At 41.7% G+C, this 20,538-nt stretch overlaps 1 protein-coding gene and 1 long non-coding RNA gene across 2 annotated transcripts; both read right to left on the bottom strand.

Annotated features, from left to right (window-relative positions):
* Positions 1-4: 4 nt before the first annotated feature.
* LOC135475925 (uncharacterized) lies at positions 5-4,577 on the bottom strand. The gene is made up of 4 exons (XR_010445077.1): positions 4,057-4,577; positions 2,749-3,153; positions 1,215-1,301; positions 5-722 (listed from the first exon to the last, which is right to left on the bottom strand). It is a non-coding gene; the product is annotated as an uncharacterized LOC135475925 (long non-coding RNA).
* A 3,325-nt stretch (positions 4,578-7,902) lies between these two features.
* Positions 7,903-20,497, bottom strand: LOC135474944 (probable aminopeptidase NPEPL1). The gene is made up of 13 exons (XM_064754638.1): positions 20,416-20,497; positions 18,465-18,634; positions 17,913-18,095; positions 17,157-17,414; positions 16,392-16,473; positions 14,313-14,455; positions 13,952-14,029; positions 13,091-13,191; positions 12,649-12,703; positions 11,995-12,076; positions 10,939-11,102; positions 10,373-10,483; positions 7,903-10,047 (listed from the first exon to the last, which is right to left on the bottom strand). The coding sequence occupies exons 2-13, from the start codon at positions 18,609-18,611 to the stop codon at positions 9,895-9,897; spliced, it is 1,557 nt and encodes a 518-aa protein (XP_064610708.1). The 5' UTR covers positions 18,612-18,634; positions 20,416-20,497; the 3' UTR covers positions 7,903-9,894.
* Between the last annotated feature and the right edge of the window lie 41 nt (positions 20,498-20,538).

The raw sequence follows: 20,538 nt of genomic DNA, 5'->3' as shown, positions 1-20,538 counted from the left end.
CAGGCCTCGGACCCCCATTAATTTTCCATAAGCGACAATGTTAACGTCTAGCACTGTAGCTCAGTCCCAAACATTCCGTGGCCAATAAGCTTTGGTGCATACCTGGCCCAGCCTGTGAGAAAGAAGCCATAAAAATCTTGACATAGGTTGACCGTCAAAATCTGGACCTTTCCATGCCGGCAGCTGGGAGGCGTGCCTAGCAACGCCAAGGGGACGTCACTCGCAGCCTCATCACTACCTCACACCTTGTGTCCTCTCGCCCAGAGTTTCAAACTTTCATCAATAAAGCTCATACCTCCTCAAAGTTTAGACAGTTTCCAGCATTTTAATACCAAGCATGCACCTGTGCACCAAAAATGGACGCCTGGGAGCAAAAAAAGACTTTATACCCTAAAATTCACAGAACTACAATCGTCCCTACCGAAAAACGGAAGTTGTAATGGGGGTCTGTGTCCTATCACACCAGCCACCTTTTTTCAAAATCAATAATTTTTGCACCACACAATTCCTGACACTTCTGAACCTCACAGGCAAAATTAGGGCTTGATACATGCAGAAACTTTGGAGTTGAATGAATTCAAGTTGGGGTACCCCCATCTTGGACATGTGTCTTTTTTTCAGGGTGAAAAAACTCTGAAGGGTAAACTTTGAAGCTTTGCAGTGCATATACCGTTCAAGATATCTCCATCAGGTCAACTGTTTTGGAAAGACAAGATGTTTATCTGCAAGAAAAGTTAAAAAAATCACATTGACAGAGCACTTTAGACTTTTCAAAAGCAACCATTTAGAGAAATATACATTTTTAAGAAGACTTTTCTACTCAGAGCAGCTTTAAATATGAAAGTTACAAACCAAAAGTGTCAAAGCATACATCAAAATATAGGCAATTTATCTGACAATTAAATGTCAAAATATAAGACATTTACTTCAGCAACTATGTGAAAAAAATTGACTGACAGTGTGGTAGGGGGTATCAAAGCGGATTGTCACGATTTCGGAACAATAATTTGTGACCAAAATCAAAGCAAGAATAATGCCTCAAGGTGATGAAGACCTACTCACAGGCACTTTTTTAGTGGACAGGACTTAAGAAAAGACTAGTATCCCAGTTCCCCACTGAATAGCATGATGAAACCCTTTAAAAGACCACCCAGCCAGGCATCCCCCCCCCCTGCCCTCCTCCCCCATGACTGCTGATTGGCTGACCACCTCACCATGCAAAAACCTCCCTGCACCATTGCTGTTGTCTCACAGCAGGTTATTACTCTACACAGTCACATCAAAGGGTGTCACATTGGCATCTACAACAGAGGAAAAATATGAATTTAACATTTCCAATCAGGCAGCCACCAAGTACACCTATATTGGTCAGTCTGACAGTTAACAAGGCAAACAATCTACCCCAAAACACCATGAAGGGAGACAGAAAGAGGAAACAGTCTAGATTTCAAGCTGGAAAGGCCCAGGATCGCTCAAATAACCTGTCAGCAGTTACAGACATGCTGAATCCTCTGCCTGGGTGTTCCTTGATGGACACAGATTTCCAGCCCAATCAGGAGGCTGTAAGAACACACCAGCCTGACACAAAGAGAATACAGCGGCCAAGACGGTGCAAGGTAGATTCCACGGCTGGATCAGACAGAGATACCCATGAGCGGGAATGGGCTGCTGAAGGAATGCGACTCATAGACATACAGAAAATGGTGTGTATATGGAACAAAGTTATGCTTGAGCACAGTGAGACCAAGGACCACTGTCCACTGCCCAGGTTAGAGATAGCTGCAGAGAAAAAGTGGGGTTTAGCCTGGGCGTTCAGTTTTAAGTGCTGTGACTGTGACTATGTATCTGGCTTCCACAAATTCTACAAAGAGGTAGAATGCAACAGACCTGGCCAAAAAGCTGCAGCGGTGAACCGAGCTCTTCAAGTAGGCCTCCAGGACACACCAATGGGGAACACCCGAGCCAGACTCCTATTTGCAGCGATGGACGTGCCGCCTGCCACTCGTAGGAACATGCATCGCACTGCAAACCATGTCGCATCTGCAATCGCAAAGCTGAACAGAGAGGATATGGCAAATAAGGTGGAAGAGGTAAAGGCATACAAAAGGCAAAGAGGAGAGGATGACAGCACAATAGATCTGGCCACAGACACTCGCTACAACAGCATTACCATAACCAGTCCCAAGAAACCGGGCCAGAATGCTTCACAAGCCATTTCCCTGGCAGTGGAGACATCAACAGACAAGCAATACATTGTCTCCGCAGCACTGAAGAATAAATTGTGTTGGACTGGGTCCTGGCTGAGAGGAAAAGGCTTCCAAGTAAAGTGCCCTGGAGGACACGAGGAGTGCACAGCGAACACAAACCCACATGCCCCCTGGTCCGAGTATAATATGGGGAACGAGATTGGCGAGGGATTGGCGAGGCAAGGTGTTTTAGCCAAGCACGTAACCACGGACGGCGACTCCAGGTCAGCCAAGGGAGTGGAGGACGGCATCCGACTGGTCGAGCCACTGTGGGAGGTCGAACGGTTAGCAGACCCCACGCACCTTGGTAGATCCCAGTTCAAGAAATGTAACCAGGCTAAGTTCAGCGATGCCATGTTTGAAGGACAGGGCCGAACGAGGGAAGCCAGGAAGAAAGCACAGAAGGTGTTGAGTCAGGATGTTAAGGCCAGGTGTAGCTTGATATTTTCTCAACTTATGTCTGAGCACATTGGTGACATAAGGAAAATAAAAGCTTACCTACCCAGGGTTGTGGATGCAACGGTCAGGTGTTACGGTGGGGACTGTTCCAAATGCCGCAGGAACAGTGTGGTTTGCTCCGGAGGGGAAACCAGCAGCTGGTGGGAGAGATCCCTGTTTTTATCCGCCAGTAAACTCTGCCCTTTCAACATGGATGACAACGACAGGAAACTATTGACCGAAGTACTGCACATGAGGTTGAGCGAGACAGCCGTCACCAGTCTCCGGATGAACACCAGTACTCAAAAGTGCGAAGCTGTCAACAGATCACTCAGCGTCTCCTTGCCCAAGAATGTAAACTACAGCAGAAATATGGAGGGAAGGGCGGCGTCCACAATCCACAGACTTAACAATGGCCAGGACAAGTCCACGGCTGCCAAACTCCAAGCTGTCGGCGCCAGTATTTCACCTAGGAGCGAGAAAACAGTACAACAGATTGAAAGGGTGAACCAGTACCACAAGGTTTATAAGAAGCGACAGACAGTTAAGGGGAGATCACTCCGCAATACAGCCAGAAAACTCCGAGAGCACATTGAGTACAGGCTTTCAAATCCAGAAGAGAAAACTGACTATGCCAAGGGACAACTGGACAACACCCCAACAGATCACACATACGCTAGATATTTGTAACCGCCAGTTTTGTATAAAATTTGTCACTGCTGTTGTCGCTTGTGAAAGAAATTAAAAAATGATGACAGAAATTGAGCAAAATCTGAAACACATCTGTTATTTATTATTTTTAATGAGGAGAAACCAACCTGCTCAGTCTTAAATGCAGCATGCACCTTGCATACTGCCCATGGCCGAGACAGCGCCCTACGTTGCAGCAGCGCTGCCTGTTATTGTTAACACAATGCGGTTCCAAGCTTGTGTGGTCCACATTTACACAGCGTGTATTGTGGCACAATCAAGCTTGGGATCTAAATGTGACAGCCCCTGTCTGGCCATATAAACAAGTCTACTGATGTATTTCTTCTTCCATCGATGTGTGACGGGGTCTTTGTAGGAGGCAAGGCCATATCGACCATCTCTCGTCAATGGTCCAGTCCACACTCGACAGGCTCCGTTTTCGTTATAAACACTGAAACTTTCAATTTTTGCAGCAATTTCTGCTCTGAACGTCTCCATTTTCAAGCGTAGGAATACTAGAACGTTGCATGTTGTTCATTTCAGGATGCCTATACACATGTTACCCTACACTGAACAGCATTTTACCGATTTTTCATCAAAATGGATATTTTCAAAAAATAAATAGCCCCAAGAAGCTATAAAACGGCTCAATCAATGCAAAACACATCACAGACATACCCACCAAAAATTATCAGGCTGCTGCGAAATCTAAGCGCATAGTGACATTTTTCACATTTTGGTGACTTCGTCAGTACAGGCCTCGGACCCCCATTAATTTTCCATAAGCGACAATGTTAACGTCTAGCACTGTAGCTCAGTCCCAAACATTCCGTGGCCAATAAGCTTTGGTGCATACCTGGCCCAGCCTGTGAGAAAGAAGCCATAAAAATCTTGACATAGGTTGACCGTCAAAATCTGGACCTTTCCATGCCGGCAGCTGGGAGGCGTGCCTAGCAACGCCAAGGGGACGTCACTCGCAGCCTCATCACTACCTCACACCTTGTGTCCTCTCGCCCAGAGTTTCAAACTTTCATCAATAAAGCTCATACCTCCTCAAAGTTTAGACAGTTTCCAGCATTTTAATACCAAGCATGCACCTGTGCACCAAAAATGGACGCCTGGGAGCAAAAAAAGACTTTATACCCTAAAATTCACAGAACTACAATCGTCCCTACCGAAAAACGGAAGTTGTAATGGGGGTCTGTGTCCAACTACGGGCAGATCGTGGGCCTTGAGGATTTTGAGGACATAGCATACTCCTTACAGCGCATGCGTCAGTTGGTTAGCGTAATGACCCAGAAAACCTCTCACTAAAGCTGAGATTCCATATACGCGGTATGCGGTTTGCGGTATACGGCACGCGGTACGCGGGTACGGCATGCGGTATGCGCTTTCTCTGATTCCATTTATGCGGTAACCTATGCGTTTTCTTTCATTCATGGTGCGTTTTTATCAGAGCAAACATGTCGCATTCCTCCATTTCACGACGTGTGGCTTTAGAGCAAGATTCAGACCTTGCCATAATAGCAATGTCATATAAGTTGTTGTAACTAAAGAAGCGTAAAAAGAGAAAACACCGATGGTGGGTCCACAGTATTTTGCGGCAAAGAGCTCAGCAGGGAGCTTTCCATAACTTGGTCTCGGAATTGCAGCTGGATGGAGAAAAATTCCAACAGTACTTTCGTCTAACCAGAGAACAATTTAAACAAGTTCCGACCACGTGTCGGGGAAACACCCCACCAGTGACGTCATTTCTTGGGATACCCTGTCCGGTTTTGAAAACGCATACCGCACCGATCGCTACATGGTGCGATTGATTTTGCCGTATACGTTTCCGCATGAAAAAACGGATCCGCGACCGTACCTATGGAATCATTGCAACTTATTTGAAATATTTCGATTTTTTGCCGCGTACCGCATACCGCGTACCGTATACCGCTACCGCATGTAAGGAATCTCAGCTTAATGCGGTCGCTCTGAGTTCAAGCCCAGCTCATGTTGGCTTCATCTCCCGCCGTAAGTGAAAAGGTTTTGCAGCAACCTGCAGATGGTCGTGGGTTTCCCCCAGACTCTGCCCGCTTTTCTCCCACCATAATTCTGGCCACCTTTGTATAAGTGAAATATTCTTGAGTACGGCGTAAAACACCAATCAAATAAATAAATATATTGTGCTACCAGTAGGAGCCTATATTCTATTTCTTATTAATATTTTGACAATATATTGCACAGTGAAGGCTGAATAGGAGGCCTACCATAAATACTGCTCGAGTGAAAGGTGGAAATAGCATAAACAATAAATTAAGATACGTAATGGAAATCCCAATCTCTCTAAATACGGCCTATAGCCTATAGATGTTTGCATGGTGCTGTTAGTAGAAAACATGATATTGGTTGTGTTAAATAAATATTCGATCAGATTAAAATGGTCTTCACATGATTTGACCTGAAATGCTAACGTACCTCGATCTTAATTATCTAATAATAATCTGTCTTAATCCCAGTATTGACATACTTCACAGAGGTGTGTAAGACGTTAGCCAGGCCTACTGTTTAAGCATTTAGGCCTATGTAAGCATAATAAAACCCTAACAAATTAACAAGAGGCTGTATTTCCTGGTTAAGTGTGGCCATTTGCCAACTTCACTGCTGTGGATATCTCTCAATGATGAAGTATTTTATGTTGTCAGTTTTATGGTTGGAGTGCCCGAGTAAAACCATCGCCCTTTGGCAAGTTACTGATGAAGTTTAACACGTATGGTGTACAGAGATCCGTCGATAGCTCATTGTAACCAAGCTCTGCCAACAAATCTTGTGTGTCCTATGTATTGTAGTCATTAAGGGGATCACCGTGACTGAGGGGGTATGCATGCCAGTACCGCGCAATTACGCAGGAGCCTCCCACCAATGCGGTCGTTGTGAGTTCAAGTCCAGCTCCTGCTGGCTTCCTGTCTGGCCGTACGTGGGAAAGCCTATCAGCAACATATGGATGATCGTGGGTTTACTGGCTGCAGTTGTTTAAGTGAAAGTATTCTTCTCTAAATTCTGAATGCTTTACAACATTGTTTTGAACTTGGGAAAAGTCAGTTGTGCAGATAATCATGCAAATCTCGTTAAAACAGGTGTCTCCTGATTTTAAAATTTGGTTTAAAGAGGCTGTATCAGAGTTTTGAGCAAAAAAATCAACCAGCGCAAATCCGAATTACCTTTCACAAAATATCAGTCTAGTCTGTGCACTCGTTATACAAATCAGTCCCTAAAATTTATGAGGAGTTATTTTTGGGTAAATACAAACAATTTTGGCCAAAATTTTCCAGTATATATATATATATATATATATATATATATATATACATGCTTTAAAACAAATGTTATAACCTCTCTATAAAGGATTGTCAAAGTCATTTGGCTACATCACATTTTCTATCTGAACATATCAAATTTATTTTAAAATTAAAACGATCATCTCCATTTCTTGCCTTACATATGCATCGTGGAGAATTTATATATTTAAGAAATAGTGGTTTCACTCGCATTATATATATGATGTGATTTATGCAGTCCAAAATCAGGAAGGGTTTTTTTGTTTTTAAACTAACCCACAGGTAACTTAATGCTTACCTGCGTTAAAGTGACAATGTATACAGAAAATTGACAGCCTGTGTAAAAGTTTGACAGGTGTATATGTCTGCTACTTGGGTTTATTAAACCCTCTCACCAAAGGCAGATGGTGCATGCAAGGTCCTTAATTCCTGCCTGTCCATGTGGATAGGTTAACTTTAAGGCCTATAGGGCCTATGTGATCCAGTCTGATGGCGCAGAGATTGTCAAACTGTGCATTTAAACTATGATCATTCACATAGCATGAATGCATCCAATGAGGAGAGTATTGCAGATTCAGCAGATCTGATGCATAGGATTTACCTTTACAAGAAATTTGGATATAGGTCCATACCTGGTTAACCTTCTTTGTTGAAATCCATATGGGATTAAGAGAGACATCTATCTGAATCCCAGGTTAATTAAAGTTTTTCAGACCTCAGTAAGTTACTCAAAATGCTGTGTCCATCCCATTTAACAAACATATGCTTTTCAGAGAACTAAATCATATCAATAAACATGTACAAACAAGAACAGACTACTTTGTGCCTTGAACATTCTTTATTGCTCTTCTCTAGGCATCCCAAAATAGAATATCCAAATTGACATTCAATTTCCTTGCATGCACATGTAACACTCAGCTCCGGCCCAGTTATAGGTTTATTTTAATATAAATGTAAATGTAAGTATTCCTTCAAATAACATTTCCCATACAAGAATTTGTTTTATATTTGACGAAATTAACAACCTATGGTAGCTTTGGTTTTTCAGATTATCTGATGGACCAGTAACCTGTGTGTGAAGACACCTGATCAATACAGCCAAGTTTCTTGTCTTAATAATTTTGTTTTTGTAGGTCATAGCTGGAAACATCAGTGGATTTTTACCATCAATACAACAGGCTAATAACTTCCCAGAATACCTGGGTAAGTTCTTCTCAGACCCTGGTACAGGGACTGAGCAGCCATTAAGTACACCTAAACAGCTTGTTGGGTTTAAATAATTCCATCTCAAGGATTTAACCACAAGAAACTTATAAAAAAAAACAGATCGAAAAAAGAAAAAAAAAAAGATAATCTAAGTAATTCAAGTTTCTATTACGTTCTTAGACCAAATACCATGCTTCAGGTTAAAAAAATAAATTCTGATCACAATCTGGAAGTGGGACATACCTTTCTTAGTTCTATAAACAACCTACATCTCTGTATGTTATTGCCACATCATTCATCACTGGATTAAACACACGTCTTTGGTTCGATCAGGCTTAATTATGACCCAGACTACCATTTTGACATTCTGCAGAAGTGTCTAAACTCGGACCTTGAGGTACTCCCATTCTATATGTAGAAAGGACATGACCTCACAGTGCTGAATCTAGTGGTAATGTTCAGAGAGTTTCAACAGCTGGTCAGAGAGGCACAGCATCAGTTCAGTTACTGTGTTGTCGTTTCACATCAGTTCTACACAGTGATTGCACAGATAAACTTGTTAACCATGAAGAATTACACATTAAGTTCTGGGAACATCCAAGTGACCAGTGCTATGGAGCCATGTACCATTCAACAAACGCCCAGTGAGACCCGGAAGTTCTGTGCTTTATCACAAGGGGTCAGAACACAATGGTACTGTCCTGCCATCTTTCACATCAACACAATGCAGTTTAGCTACAGTAACACATGGCCACATTCAAAAAAACGTGGTGCTTTGCAGGGACTGTTGTGGTAGGTACTGTCTAGTGGACATTTTACTGTGTCGTCAGGGTCTTATTACTGTAGTCCGCATCAGGTCACAGTGTACCATTCAGCAGCCACTCAGTACCACATACCTAGGTTCAAGGTTCAAAACTAAATGGTGCTGTTCAGTATCAACCAATGAAGGTTTGACATGTAGCTGTGTAGTCATCGTATACATCACTGTTGTGCATGTTCTTACCTGAGTATTTCAACTACTTTATTACAATACATTGCTAATGGCGAAACTGACGCTTTCAAGCAGAAGCTTACACACAGTTCTGTCTCTTCGTTACATGACAAGAGCTAAGAAAAAAAATAGGATGAGGAATTTACAGTTTAAACAATCGCAAGATCTTGAGTGATGCTGACAAAGATAAACAGAGATACAGTATGTATTAGCTGCAGGAAGGAACTATAGAGATCCTTTACAAAATCAGCAGGACAGCCCACTATCCAGACAACCTGATCACAATAGAAAATGTTATCACAGTTGTAACTGTGCATTCTTCTGAATGCTGCAAAATTTCACTTTTCCTCATTTAAAACCGGAATGACCGTCAAAGTTTATCTGATGTGCTCTTAAGATAGATTTTCTTGAATGATGCAAACTTTTCCAATCAAAACCTTAACCTAGCTCAATTACCATCATGCTCCATGAGCTGAAATATCTGTAACACTCTTCCCTTATTGTAACTGATTCTCAATAGATGGGGCTCTGTACATTTGTACCTAATCCAGTCATTTCAAGGACTGAAGACTTTTTTTTTTTTTTTTTCATTTCAAAACTTGATAGATGCTACTGAGAATAATGTGGTGACAGGGACAAATTCAGGGTCTTCCAACTCAAGAGAGTTTTTCGCACTATTGAAGCTGAGAACAGATTCCAGTGAAAATCTAGATTTTGTAAGGTCTACAGGTAAATGATTAGCATAAGTTAGGGAAAAGAGCGCATAGCTACATGTACACAGGGAGCCTGCCATGATTCAAAATCAATGCCCTTAATACTTTCATCAGAGCAGTCTCATCCCAACCCACCGATAAAAATATCCCACATGCAATAATTCCCTAATCCTCATGAAAAGATTCAGAGTTACATTACAAGACCACATATCTACATTTGAAATTAAGCTAGGGTTGTTTGGTATAGATACTGCACCCCGTTTAAATTTACACCCGTATACACATCCCGATTAATTGAGACGTATCTTTTTAGCGGAGTTCTCCTGCCCGTCAATCCCGTCACATGACTGAGCTGGGGCGTTGTACTGCAGCAGTGAGTTCTTGGAAGCCTTACCGAATAAGGTAGTCATTAAAGCCACCCCATAGCCCGTGGCACGTTCACCCTGTAACAAAGATAATCCACTCACATGTGAAAACTGACTGAATGAATACACATGACTTCTTACAACAATGACCTTAACAAATGCACAATACACAGCTTCACTGAGTATTAGTTGTTAGTCTGCTGAATTACAACGTTTGAAATAGAAACCATGGCACCTCACTTATTTCTGCTGCACTGTGCAGTGTCTACATTTACATTGCAACATTTATATCACAAATTCACTCATACATATACTTTTTGGTTTCTTCTCCCAGACAAATTTTCATTCAGGCATATCTGTCCAGGCAAAAATAAGAGAATAAGGGGAGAGAACTATGGCTTACACTATGGGCTGGGGAAGCCATATCCACATGGATCCAGATACCAGGATAATCAAAACCTAGGTGAGAGGCAATGAACAATCCAGCACAGGACACCTGGCAGTTACTCCTGTCCTGTCAACACCAAATAGTCAACATCAGAGAACAGATAACAACAGACTGTCAACATCAGAGAACATATACATGTAACAGACTGTCATCAGAGAACATATAGCATACTTTCATCATCAGAGAACATTTAACAGCAGACTGTCAACATCTGAGAGCATATAACAGCAGTCACATCTGAGAACACATAACCTAAGACAAGCAGCATTAGGCAATACACAGACAACAGTTTCTGCTTTGTACTTCAACTATGATTAACCATAAGTTCTCAACAGCCAGACAGAAAATTCCTGATCATTAAGAGTAAAAGTATAGAAAAACTTTTAAAATCTTTGCCATGTCAGGAAAAATACAGTCATCTCTTGTAACACCAGCTTTGGGGTCGATTTCATGTTTAGTAGCATAACAATGAACAAGTTTAAAATACAACCCTAGCCAGCTCAAGCAACACATGTACTTACTGCGACAGAGTTCTTCATATCAGCCAGGGCACTAGCAAATTCGCTGAAGTGAAGCTCTGGGCTGTAGGGCAGAGGGTGGGTGAGGTCGCCAGAGTTCTGCCCTGCCTTAACCAATACACCCTCCCACTCCTCACTGTTGGTCACCACACCAGCATGGTAACGACCTGCAGCATAGATTTACCCCAATTCTTCAAACTTCGAATATGAACTAGTAGCTTTCAGTTCAATCCATGCACATTTTTAATTTGATTTTGGAGACAAAACTACATTAGTTGGATTGGCCAACTTTAGGGCTTCACAAAAAGTATAATTTCATCAGTCTACAAAGAACAATACCTTCAGAATATGCTTCATGAAACACCTTGCAAACATGCCAAAGGTTTGAAGAATTACAGTACAACTAATTTATTTATTCATTTATTTATTTGATTGCTGGTTTATGCTGTACTCAGGAATATTTCACTCATATGACGGCGGCAAGCATTATGGTGGGTGGAAACCGGGCAGAGCCTGGGGGGGCTCACACAACCATCTGCAAACCTTCCCACGTATGGCCGAAGAGGAAGCCAGCATGAGCTGAACTCACAGGGACAGCATTAGTGAGAGGCTCCTGGGTCACCGCGCTGTGCTAGCGCGCTAACCTACTGAGCCACGGAGGCCCCCACAACTAATTTAAGAAACATGCGAACAGTAGACAATACATTTTCTTCGTTTCCTAAACTAAAGAAATACCTTCTCAACCTGTAGCTATGTCATCATTTTAAGGAACAAGTAAACCCTAGACAGTGGCAAACTAACAAATAAAAAAAAAAAAAGATCAGTGCTAGACACTTGATCTCTGGAATGATTACTAATGTACTGTTGTGTATTTCAGTACACTCAGTCAACACATTTGTAACAAATCATACTTACACGAAAAGTTGTGCCTTCCTGGAATCAAGAAATCTGTTTTGATAAATGAGGCATCCTCGAAATGCTAAGCACTAACTGAACACTTCTGACATCCTTTCATCAAATGGTTGACATACAGTGACAAAGTTTGTAAGACTCAGTTACCTGTGGCCACACCCTGTGCCCCTGTAAGTGTTGCCATATCAACAATGATGCCAGCCTTCAGGTCTTTGTCAGCATAAGCTACCTGAAAAATAGGAAAATTACAATGAAAAAGGTTTAAATCCTCAAAAACAAGTCCTCAAAACCACTTTTACCAAAACACAATGCACATACAGTAAAATATGTGAAATTTTATCACTGACAAAGCTACTAATTTCCCTTGAATCTGAGAATTCTACTAATGCAGTTTGTTTGGAAGGTAAGGTGATATTCTCATGACAATGAAGTTACACCACTCTTTAGTGCTAAAATACACAGGCATAGAATAGTTCAGCTCTCTATCAGCCTCAACGTTTCAGTGTAAATTTGTCTAATGAATCAAGACAGCCTTAAACTAAAACCAAAAAAGAACTCTTATACAGCTTGCTGATATAGATAATGACAGTCTTCAGCTCGGTTCATTTCATGGCAACTACATATGTACATGAAACTGACATAAGTCTTTATGGTGTAGTCAGTCTCAATTATTAATTTACATTTAGTCTAACATGCACTACTGAACTAAGACTAAAAAAACTTGAATAAAACAAAAAAAGCTAATGTATGGTTCAGTGCCATAGGTCCAGCCTCTGCTGACATCTAGGTGAACAACCTTACCCCATCCCCAAGGACGAGACGGCCCTCTGCATCTGTGTTGTTAATCTCAACAGTCCTGGTAATAAACAGGTGAAAAGAAGGTATAAGTAACACTGACATGCCCATTAATACTATCAGACATATATATATATGTATTTTTTGAGAAATAATCTGTTCCTTTTTATCACACCAACCCCAGCAAAACATTCCACAGCAAGAAAACTTGAGCTAAAAATAGTCATGGATTCTGAACTTTATTAACCCAGGTATGAATACTGATGATCAAAAGGAAATTATTCCAGGTACACAGCTTGAAGAAATAACCATTTTTAGATGATTTACTGTCATGTCCTAGATTTACAAGAAATAAAAAATAACCAAAATTCCATGTGCCATTTAACACCACAATATGAAAACTATAGTGCTATCATTCCAACAGTACAAAGACTAAGCAACTGCCTACCTGCCAGAATAGAGTTTGAGAATATCATCTGGTCTAACGGCATTGGGCCCTACAGCATTTTCTGCCAGACACAGCACACAGTGTAGGTTCTCAGTGAAACCCTTCAATGACAAACATGCAGTATATGTACATAATGCCTACATACACACATCCTGATAATCAAGATTTCCTGATTTATTATATGACATGCGCCCCTCCACCACACCTGTACATTTTGGTCACATCTCGGTCAATACTTTTCGTATTGTGTAAAGGCTTTTCACAAATGCATGTCTTTACATATATATACAGTATGCACACGCACAGTACAGAACTCTAATCTCTTTGTCTTAGGCTAACATAAGGCCGCACCCGAAAGATTTGGTTCTGGAGTATGTGTTGATGGCAACCTAGTACGGTTTCACCAGTCAAAAGTACCTTAAATCGGACAATGTGTAAAGACCGGTGAATGGTCTTAAAATTTTGGCCACACCCTATTATGTACTGAAATATGTATGTATGTTTGGGTCTTAACATCGTACTTAACAATTTTTCAGACATATCATGACAGGAGTTAATGCCACCAAATTGCTCCCACCACTGAAGTAACATGTCAAAGACATGAAACCCCACCCAGTTACATTATACCGACATGGGGCCAACCACTCCCGTTTCCTTGCTCTATCCTCTCAGTGCTGAGTGCCAACCGAGGCAGCAACAAGTACCACTTTGGTATGACCTGATGGGTTTAATCCTTTGTCTTCCGACTTCGAGGTGGACGCTCAAATCATTAGGCTACCTAAGCAGTCTTGTACTGACACAAGGCTGTCAACTGAAAGATTACAAGTGGAAATGAACTTATTAGGTGTTCACATGACATACCAGTTTGACAGCTGCATAGAATGCCCCCAACATAGCAGCAGCTCCTCCACAGTCTCTCTTCATTCCCAGCATGCTTGTCTGTCAACAAACACACATAAAAGTTCATAACTTTGCACTTGAAAAGTCTAATAAACTTTCTGACAAAAGGCTGTATTTGGCAGACAGCATTTATTACTACAAAATCAGACCTCTTTTGGTGAGTATACAATTCAAATTTTTTCTGTATGTCAACTGAACACCAGTAGTACACTATCTGATTTTGTTTCCTACTGTTCCAGTTTTAAGGACTAAAGACAATCCTACAAAGTATCTTAAGTACCAAACCACATCTTTCATTTGCTGGTCCTATCATCACGTTTACCTTAGCCTTGATACAAAGTCCACCAGTATCATACACGATCCCCTTGCCGACCCAGGCTATAGACTTAGTGGCTCCCTCTGGTGTGTGACTAAGGACAGCCAGTGCTGGTTCATGGATGGCTGCTTTGCCTACACCATATATACCTGTACGAAATAAAAACAAGACCCTCCTTGAAATTTTATTCACTTGACTTGTTTGAATGTTACTATAAAAATTATTCCTTAGAAACCTCTCAGATCCTCCACTCACCCCCTTATCTGTTCCCACTCCCCACCCCTCAATGTTTCACCCTGTATGTGTTGGGAATAATGTTCAGATTATCTCTCACACGATCCACATCCCCTAATCCGTTCCCACTCCCCACGCTTCAATGTCTCACCCTGTCTGTGATGGGGATAACGTTCAGATTCTCTCTCAGATCCTCCTCTCACCCCCATAATCTGTTCCCACTCCCCACCCCTCAATGTCTCACCCTGTCTGTGATGGGGATAACGTTCAGATTATCTCTCAGATCCTCCTCTCACCCCCTTATCTGTTCCCACTCCCAACCCCTCAATGTCTCACCCTGTACATTATGGGGATAATGTTCAGATTATCTCTCACACGATCCACATCCCCTAATCTGTTCCCACTCCCCACCCCTCAATGTCTCACCCTGTCTGTGATGGGGATAACGTTCAGATTATCTCTCAGATCCTCCTCTCACCCCCTAATCTGTTCCCACTCCCCACCCCTCAATGTCTCACCCTGTACATTATGGGGATAATGTTCAGATTATCTCTCACACGATCCACATCCCCTAATCTGTTCCCACTCCCCACCCCTCAATGTCTCACCCTGTCTGTGATGGGGATAACGTTCACATTGTCTCTCATACCATCCACTCACCCCCATAATCTGTTCCCACTTCCCACCCCTCAATGTCTCACCCTGTACATTATGGGAATAATGTTCAGATTATCTCTCAACCATCCACATCCCCTAATCCGTTCCCACTCCCCACCCCTCAATGTCTCATCCTGTACATCATGATGGGAATAATGTTTAGATTATCTCTCAGTTCCTCCTCTCACCCCCATAATCTGTTCCCACTCCCCACCCCTCAATGTCTCATCCTGTACGTGTTGGGAATAATGTTCAGATTATCTCTCACACCATCCACATCCCCTAATCCGTTCCCACTGCCCACCCCTCAATGTCTCATCCTGTCTGTAATGGGGATAACGTTCCGATTGTCTCTCATACCATCCACATCCCCTAATCCATTCCCACTGCCCACCCCTCAATGTCTCATCCTGTCTGTGATGGGGATAACGTTCAGATTATCTCTCAGATCCTCCTCTCACCCCCTAATCTGTTCCCACTCCCCACCCCTCAATGTCTCACCCTGTACATTATGGGGATAATGTTCAGATTATCTCTCACACGATCCACATCCCCTAATCTGTTCCCACTCCCCACCCCTCAATGTCTCACCCTGTCTGTGATGGGGATAACGTTCACATTGTCTCTCATACCATCCACTCACCCCCATAATCTGTTCCCACTTCCCACCCTTCAATGTCTCACCCTGTACATTATGGGAATAATGTTCAGATTATCTCTCAACCATCCACATCCCCTAATCCGTTCCCACTCCCCACCCCTCAATGTCTCATCCTGTACATCATGATGGGAATAATGTTTAGATTATCTCTCAGTTCCTCCTCTCACCCCCATAATCTGTTCCCACTCCCCACCCCTCAATGTCTCATCCTGTACGTGTTGGGAATAATGTTCAGATTATCTCTCACACCATCCACATCCCCTAATCCGTTCCCACTGCCCACCCCTCAATGTCTCATCCTGTCTGTGATGGGGATAACGTTCAGATTGTCTCTCATACCATCCACATCCCCTAATCCATTCCCACTGCCCACCCCTCAATGTCTCATCCTGTCTGTGATGGGGATAACGTTCAGATTGTCTCTCATACCATCCACATCCCCTAATCCGTTCCCACTGCCCACCCCTCAATGTCTCATCCTGTACATCATGATGGGAATAATGTTTAGATTATCTCTCAGATTCTCCACTCACCTCCTAATCCCTTTTCCCTCAGTGCCTCTCCTTGTATTATCGTTGGGATAATGTTTAATTCTGTTCCAACTTTCCTCACCTCCTGCAAAGAGTAAATCACCAGAACACTAAATGGCTCATTTCCTACACTAAAACATGGAAAATTTATTTATTTATTTATCTGATTGGTGTTTTACGCCGTACTCAAGAATATTTCACTTATACGACGGCGGCCAGCATTATGGTGGGTGGAAACTGGGCACAGCCCGGGGGAAACCCACGACCATCCGCAGGTTGCTGGCAGACCTTCCCACTTACAGCCGGAGAGGAAGCCAGCATGAGCTAGACTTGAACTCACAGCGACTGAATTGGTGAGAGGCTCCAGGGTCATTACGTTGCGCTAGCACGCTAACCAACTGAGCAAAACATGGAAAATAACCTTGAACTCACAACAATTCCTGTTTCATAAATAAACTATAAAACTTATGTAATGACATGTTTTATTATTCTGCAACATAGGCAGGATGTGCATTTGTGAAAGTAAAGGGGTGTTAGGGGTGCTTTTTTGTGCACTTATGTTTTGGGTATATGTAGGTCTTTTCAGGTATCTGTTTATATTAATTGCCGAATCAGGCCCTTCATCCATTCTGCCATTACATACCTGTAAGTGAAACATTTCTGAATATCATGTGGGTCAACAACCAACTGAATGAAGAAGCCAAATGTTTAAGAGGTGATGGATTGTTTGAAGCCTAATATTGTCCTTTTGTGTATCCATGTACTTACATCAAGGAATGCATCTGTGTGCATGTCAGCGCATGGTGCGTCAACAATGCGTGCGGTGAGTCGTATAGCAGAGGCTACCACACTGAGACATTCGATGTCGCTGTCAGACAGGGACACATCGCTGTCAGTACCAACCAGGAGGAACTCAACGGTGACGGATCTCTTGGAGTTCGAGTTACTGGATTTACTGTTGAACAAGGGCAGGGCTCTGGCTATGGCACAGCCAGAGGCGAACACGTCACTTTTCTCACACACGATCTAAACAAAACAGCACAATGATGAAAACACATACAGTAATGTTGATAACAATCACTATAACAGCTAAAGTTCACATAATCATGAAGAACATGTACATGAAAGTTATTCTGAGAGACACAGTACATGACGTTGCACATACATATATATTCTAAGCTTCATGTACATGAAATTTTATTCAGTTTTCTTATTCTTTTGTTCTCAAACAACGAAAATCCAAAGCCCTAGGTTGTTTCTTTTAATTTATTTATTTTATTAGATTGGTGGTTTTTAGCATTGTTTTTTTCACAGAATTAAATGCAGTCAACAGTTTTGACTTTATAGCTCACTTTTGGTATTAAATGTTCTCAAAGGCTTTTTGGTTTTCACACCAAACCTGGTGTACAGTTCCCTTGCAATATCCAAAACAGCAACAAGTGAAATACGTAGGAGAATTCCACTTGGATAACAAATTCATTGATATGATAAAATATGTTATTAGAACACTCTTCATGAACTAACCACAACATATTCATCCCCTCCAGAGAAGCAGCTCTTGACAACTTTAGTAAGAGCATGAGAGCGAGACGGCGTGTTGTGTCGGCTGCACTTTGTTGGTAGAGCTGCCACAGTTGCATTGTTCAGCCATAGAGGGCAGGAGTCCGTGGGGGAGGGGTGGAGACCAGCGACTGCAGCGGCAAAAGTCTGAAACAAACATGTAAACTGAGAGGGTACGAAATAGACAACGCAGACATAACTTTATTCGTTCACAGCAAAAGCAGAATTTGTACTGTGTATGATTTTTGTGACCTGTTTACATGGATACATGTACAATAATATTGTGCCCTTTTCAAGTGCTATTCACAAAGCTTTTTATTTTTTGATCTTATTGGTGTTAAAAGCAAGGATTACTTTTTTTTCATTTGTATGTCACATAAATAATATGGTGGTTAGGTTCATGGGTGTAGGAAACCAGAGTGTCCAGACTAAACCACTGACGAGCTCCTATACCTAACAAATCGCAATGCTTTGAACAAATGTATGTACTACTACATACATAATCCTCCAACTCACCTCCTCTGTTACCCTAGGCTCTAGTTTCCTCTTCACTTGGTCAAAGGTAATCTTAGCCAGATTTTTGACTTGACCCACAATCAGAACTGGATTATGTTGAGGGTCAGAGGTCGCCAGGTCACTGGAATATCTCAAGGTTACACTCATCTTGGCTGTCCCCAAATGAACACCTGTAGAATATCAGTTTATGTATAAATCATGTTAGGATCTTTCACTTGGTGGTTTCACATGCTTCACAACACTTCATGATTCAGCAGATCAGTGTGATATACCATTAACACTGTGCACCATCCTAATATACATGCACAACTTTAACACTTTCAACTATTGTCAATCTAACACCTTTGCAACCACAGAAGCAGTTTTTTCTGTGGAATTAATGCATACAATTATTATGAAAATGTGTTCAAAATCTCTTTGAATGTTTCGAAATACTAGTCACATTGGTGGTTGAAAAGGTTGAAGAATTACGATATGTCTTCCTTCATCTGCAAGGACTAGCACATCAGCTGAGCATTCTGATCTAAACATCACCAGGTCTGTTACACATTCTTATTACATGACATGTAACCCGTGCACGTAGGAAATAAGCTTGCATGTGAATCTAGTTTGTGCAATTAGTTACAGCTTCAAGCTGCCATTCATGATAGCAGAACTGTGTTCTTTCAGTCAATAGATATACTGGACTTGATTTTGGAATTAACTTCAGGGTTATTTAAAAACACACAGAATACATGTAATTGTATTTTTAAGTATAGCTGACAACAGGGTTAGCCAGCTGCCTGTCCACCTGGTCAAGTGGATGGGTGAAATAGAAAACTGGTGCTATTTGGACACCTTGTTTTCAGCACTTTATCATGGGAGAGATAGAAGAAAATGAAATCTGGACACCCTACTAAAAGAAAATGGCCTCAAACGGGATGTTAGCACTGAAAGCTCTGGTTGTGACAGTCAGGTGATGATGAAACCATTTTATTTATTATGTAACTGAATACAATTTCTTTCAATTTGAAGTCAGATAGTGTCTTAAATATGTTCAAATATGTTTATTTGTGTTGTGAAACTGCTCTGTAATTTATGGGCCCAGGGGTTAGGTCATCAACCATTACCATGCCATCCTACATGGCCAACTGTAGCAGAGGAACCTCTGATTTGGTGAACTGCTGTGAAATAAAGGGACAATCACACTCTTCTATATTATATATACAGACTTTGTGGATTGTTTGCTAACGATCGATTCACGGCATATAGAAAACATCTCACCAATACAAACCATGTCAGTCTCTCTAAGTTGATTGACATTACTGCTCTTACTCCCTAGCTAGGGATTTTTTAGAAGCATTCTGCATCATGACACTTTTTTTTCAGAGACAATGTTATAACATAAATGGGCAGAGAAAACTGTCACCCTAGCTGTCCACGATTTAAAGATTGTGTCTTTGCATCCTGATTTTTTTAATTTATAGTTGGGGGTGTGACTTATGTCTATATTTGTTTAACTGGTCCACGATATTGCAGTTGTCACAATGTAGGCGTCACCTTAAGTTAAAGCACAATAAATAAACGCTGAACACACAAATAAAATTAGTACAGATGGGCAAGTGAAATTCTTGGCTTTGAATTTCATTTCTCAACACCATTAACTACATCAAATCTAACAAGCGGAAAAACAATACATGGATGATAGCCTGTGTAACATGTCGCGGATGTTTCCATTTAAATGCAGAGTTAAATTGTACATAATGATAATACCACAAATTGAACCAAACTAAACCGGAACGAGGGTCCGCAAGTGTAAATAGTGTCAAGTCATTTGCTTGCGGATGCTCTCTGTCGTGTGCTGATGGAAGTGAAAACTGCATGTACTCGCTCATATTCTCAGAACAGAACATTAAACTTTGCCACATCTATTGAAATGGTGGATATCAAATCACTGTACTGCAGAACTTACAGAGATAAATGCACAATTTTGACAGCAACTCTTTCCTAGTTCACGCCTGATGCAGCCGGCGTCTATCGGTCGGCAATTTCCGTGACCGGAAACGGAACTGAGGCTGGTCTCCATTCAATATAA

The sequence above is a fragment of the Liolophura sinensis genome, chromosome 9 (genome assembly GCF_032854445.1).
Source record: "Liolophura sinensis isolate JHLJ2023 chromosome 9, CUHK_Ljap_v2, whole genome shotgun sequence".
Classification (NCBI taxonomy): domain Eukaryota; kingdom Metazoa; phylum Mollusca; class Polyplacophora; order Chitonida; family Chitonidae; genus Liolophura; species Liolophura sinensis.
This window is presented reverse-complemented; position numbering and strand designations above follow the sequence as displayed.